This window comes from Antrostomus carolinensis, unplaced genomic scaffold (assembly GCF_000700745.2).
Source record: "Antrostomus carolinensis isolate BGI_N321 unplaced genomic scaffold, ASM70074v2 scaffold13577, whole genome shotgun sequence".
Lineage (NCBI taxonomy): Eukaryota > Metazoa > Chordata > Aves > Caprimulgiformes > Caprimulgidae > Antrostomus > Antrostomus carolinensis.
The window spans coordinates 298-5,002 of NW_010328116.1; the positions used below are offsets into that span (position 1 = coordinate 298).

Genomic DNA, 4,705 nt, shown 5'->3' on the forward strand with positions numbered 1-4,705 from the left:
ATCCTGACAGTTGAATTTAGGCCAGGCTTTGACTGAGAGAACTTCTTGCTCTGTTGGGTTAATGTTTTCCATCATTCTCCAAATATTCAGTTTGATTTCTCTGTTCTAATTGAATTAGCTAAACTCTTGTGTGTGAGTGCACACATGTAAATATGTAATAAATATAAATATGTAATAAACATATAAAAATACACATGTATAAATATGTATATATTTAAAGAAGCAGTTGGCAAAGTTCTTGTAATGTTTCAACTACCATTTTATTTACAGGATGGACATGAGATTTCCTTTATTCTGTGGATTTTTTTATTTTTTAATTATTTTTTTTCCTTGAGTTTAATTGTTCCAATGACTTTTTCAGATTGACTCGTGGTGCAAAGAGAATAGCTACGTGATAGCTGGATATTACCAGGCAAACGAACGCGTGAAAGATGCCAGGTGTGTTGGGACAAGATTTCCTTCTGTTTGCTCTTTCCTCTTGTACTTTGTACTCTGCCAACAAAAATCATCGCCCGTGTTGATTCAACTTTTTGACAACTGTCATCTGGTTTCACATTGTCTTTATGTGGCCTTTGTTCAGGTGCAGAAAACCTCAGTCTTTCCAGAATCACTCCTGGTTTTTTTTTTTTTAGTGGATGCTGTAAAAGGGCAGGATTTGAATGACTGCCAACCAGTTTAATTACAGTTGTCAGGGAAATCAGAATCAGGTCGAGGGAGGGGATTCTCCCCCTCTACTCTGCTCTTGTAAGGCCCCACCTGGAATATTGCATCCAGTTCTGGAGCCCCCAACATAAGAAAGACATGGACCAGTCAGAACAAGTCCAGAGGAGGCCACGAGGATGATGCGAGGGCTGGAGCAGCTCTGCTGTGAGGACAGGCTGAGAGAGTTGGGGCTGTTCAGCCTGGAGAAGAGAAGGCTCCAGGGAGATCTTATAGCGGCCTCCCAGTACCTGAAGGGGCTCCAGGTAGGGGGGGAGGAACTTTTCATAAGGGCAGTTAATGACAAAACAAGGGGAAATGGGTTTAAGCTGAAAGAGGGGAGGTTTAGATGAGATATTAGGAAGAAGTTCTTCACTGTGAGGGTGGTCAGACACTGGAACAGGTTGCCCAAGGAAGCTGTGGCTGCTCCTCCCTGGAAGTGTTGAAGGCCAGGCTGGATGAGGCTTTGAGCAACCTGGTCTAGTGGAAGGTGTCCCTGCTGCTGGCAGGGGGGTTGGGACTGGATGAGCTTTAAGGCCCCTTCCAATCCAAACCATTCTTCTATTCTATGACTTAATTCTTATTAAACTGCTTAATTATCTCCCAGTTTTACTGAAACATTTCCTTACGTGGTAAAAAGACACTCTTGAAATCAAAGATTATGTCACTCAAGGAGAGATGCATCTTTTCATTTCTTTTCCCCAGGATTAGTCATTTTTTTTTTTAAAAACTAACTCAAATTACTCACTAAGCTTCTTGTGAAGCCACAATGTAGTTTTAGATACGTGATCAAATATTTTTCCCCTGTATCTTAGACAAACCTAGTATCAGGACTAAGGAGAGTACATCATACTTGTATTTAAAATAAATAGGAATAATAGGATTTAAAACAAATAGGAAACAAAACTTGTTTCAAATATTATGCCATGTCCTTGTTATTTTTTTAATGTATATCCTTCAGTCCCAAATATGCTTTTTTAAGTAATGCTTCTGACCCCTGAGGTTTCTAACAGGGATAAGGGTGTTATTTGGCCTTTCCTTACAAGGGAAATAAATCTACTGGAGATGTTTTAAAGGCAAAGCTACAGTTTGCCTGTTCTATTTGAGGTTTGAAAGAATATCACAAGCTTGAGGGTTGGGTTTTTTTTTAAGCACCAGTTTTATTTCTGAAAGATAACCAGCACCATGTAGAGATTGTCATCTTTGAAACATGGTAAAGCTTTTCCTTTAAAAGATTATCTGATTTTTGGTAAAGAAAGCTGGGCAGTGAGTGGGTTCAAATACAGACTGAGGAACAAACTCAGGTTTAAAAGCTCTGCCAGGGCTAAGGTGGCTGAGGTTTTTGATCTGGTGGAAGAAGGTGGGAGGCTGTAAAACATTGATTCCATGTAGCATTTTACCCTTGAAAACCCCATTGCCTGAGCACGGCTGAGATCCAGACCGTGTGCTGAAGAGAAGAGCTGGGGTTTTCTTGACCTTCCAACTTCAATCATGTGTAACATCAGCTTGATATCTTGTTCCTGTTTGCAAGCACGTGGTGTCATCTTCACATCTCTTTAAGTGTATTTCCTGTCAGTTGCAGCTGAAATGTCACGGTTCAGATATTTAACACAGTCACTTTTACCTTCTGCTTCAGTCCAAACCAGGTTGCAGAAAAAGTGGCCTCCAGAATCGCAGAGGGATTTAACGACACAGCGCTCATAATGGTAAATTAATTCATTTCCCACCTCCTCACCCCCCCAGTTCTTTCTGTATTGTTGATGTTATCACTGTGGTGGTGTTGGACTGCTCATTTAAATACTATTCTCTCCATCCTTTAATAGCAAATTCACTCATTCCCTTCAAATGCTTTGGGGAAAAGATGCAATGACCTGTAGGCAGTGAAGTTCTTAATCTACAGAGAGACTCTGGTGAGCTTTCTGTCATCTCAAAGGAATTTGAGGCCTTCTCTGGGGTGAGAGCAGCATATTTGTGACTTCAGACCCCAATCTGTGATTAAACTCTTGTCTTAGACTAAATAAATGGTGCTTGGCCTCTTTGCTGCAGTGACAAAGGATGTTGGCAGTTCAAACACCTAAAATCTGTCTCATTTGAAGGTAGAATAGTGGATGAGTTAGTGCAAGGTGTTATGTTGGTAAAAAATGACTTTTTAAAATATTTAATCTCTTTACTTGGGATTTTGAGGAGACTGAGGTGGTGTTTTCCTGTCGCACACCAGGTTGATAACACCAAGTTTACGATGGAGTGCGTAGAGCCGGCCATTCACGTGTACGAGCTTCACGAGAACAAGTGGAGGTGCAAGGACCCGCACGTGTGAGTGAGCTTCAGAGTTTGTTTGTGTTTGGGTAGGAAGGAAAAACGAGTTGGCCTGTTTAGGGGCAAAACTTTGATGGTGATGAGTGATGCTTTAAAGGGTGGTGGGTGTTTTTTGTTGTAGTGAGAGAGATCAGCCGACTTCTGCAGCCGGGTGGTGGTATGACCATGGTGCAGAGAGCGTGGCTGAATTTCCAGAGTGGAGGAGGTGGTGGAGATTTTCTTTGTGATTAGTATTTATGGAGATTTTCTTTGTGATTAGTATTTATTCCTGGTTATTTTATATCCTAGTGATTTTTGTGAAGATTGGACCGAAGCCCAGAGAATCTCTGCCTCTCTCTTGGATAGCAAGTCCTACGAGACACTTGTAGATTTTGATAATCACTTGGATGATATTCGGAACGACTGGACAAACCCAGAGATCAACAAAGCTGTCCTCCACCTCTGTTAGAGGGGTTTCTACTGACTAATTCACAGACAATTCCCACTATGTACTGAAGAGAGAAAAATGCTATTTTTGAATGTAAATAGAATAATATTCAGTACCTTGTGTGGAAACCTGACTGATTAAAAAGGAGTGGCACATCATATTGCAGAGAGTGATGTGTCTGTAAGCCCTTGAACCATTTTTTTTGTGCAATTCCTTTGGAAGAACCTCCAAACTGTCAGTTACAGCTTCCCAGTTGTAGTGAATGTTGCTGTTCCTTCAAAACCAGAACTGCTTTTGCTCCTCCCTACTGTTCGTATTACAAAGTTTTGACTGAGCTTTTCTAATCTTTAGAAAGATTCCTTTTTAAAAATGTATGGAAATACCTTTAAAAAAAAAAAACCCACTCATGTCTTCAGATGAGAAATTTTAAGGTCAAATACATAAAATATAAGGTTAACTGGGTTTTTTTTTTGGCCTGGTTTGGAAATATCATTCTCTCAACACAGTAAAATGGGAAGCACTGAGGACGATGTACCGTGTTCTCGTGTCACCTGTTTTGCAGTGGTTTAGCATGACACAGCTACAGAGAATGTTTTAAAGCAGTATTCCCAAAAGCTACGGTGATTCCCCCTCCCCATTCCAGGAAATTTTAGGGTTGAATATGTTAAACCCAAGGTAAAAAAAGAAATACACACCTAATGGTTTATAAAAAGGACTGGAAGCACACTAGTGATTTTTTTTGAATGGTGATTCTGAAAAGGTTTGAGTCCACAAAAGAAGAGTGAAATCCCTTATATCCCATAAAATTTGATGTCTTTTGGGGTTTTGTAAACAGATCTGATTTTCAAGTGAAATGTATGAAATCATAGAATGGTTTGGGTTGGAGGGGACCTTAAAGATCATCTAATTCCAACCAAATGTATCCCTCCACATCCGAGTACATGGAATGAGTGAGCCTGGATACAGTCTTGTTCAGCTTCTGTCCCGTTAATGTTTGTTTCTAAGAAGAAGTTTGCTGGATAATGAAGCTTTATATGGGACTAGGACAGTTCTGGGTAAGTCTTGTTGCCTTACTCCTCATGGTTGGTTGTCAAATAATAATTAAACACAACCTCAACCTGCAACAGTTTCTCTAGATTTCCTTCTCTTCCCACCCAAAAATGCTTTTACAAGGAAGAGCCAAATGCCCACCAAATGATCTGCCTCTCTCCAAGTTCCTCGTTTTTTGTCCTTAGTGTTCTTATTTGAAAACAAGGGGGGTGG

General features: G+C 40.3%; 1 protein-coding gene across 1 annotated transcript; it reads left to right on the plus strand.

The window, feature by feature from the left end:
- Positions 1 to 361: 361 nt before the first annotated feature.
- On the plus strand, positions 362 to 3,670 carry EMC8 (ER membrane protein complex subunit 8; the record flags this gene model as incomplete). The annotated part of the gene is made up of 4 exons (XM_010172131.1): positions 362 to 438; positions 2,336 to 2,405; positions 2,918 to 3,012; positions 3,304 to 3,670. Coding segments are annotated over 4 exons (402 nt in total), but the record flags the coding sequence as incomplete, so codon positions are not given.
- Positions 3,671 to 4,705: the final 1,035 nt, after the last annotated feature.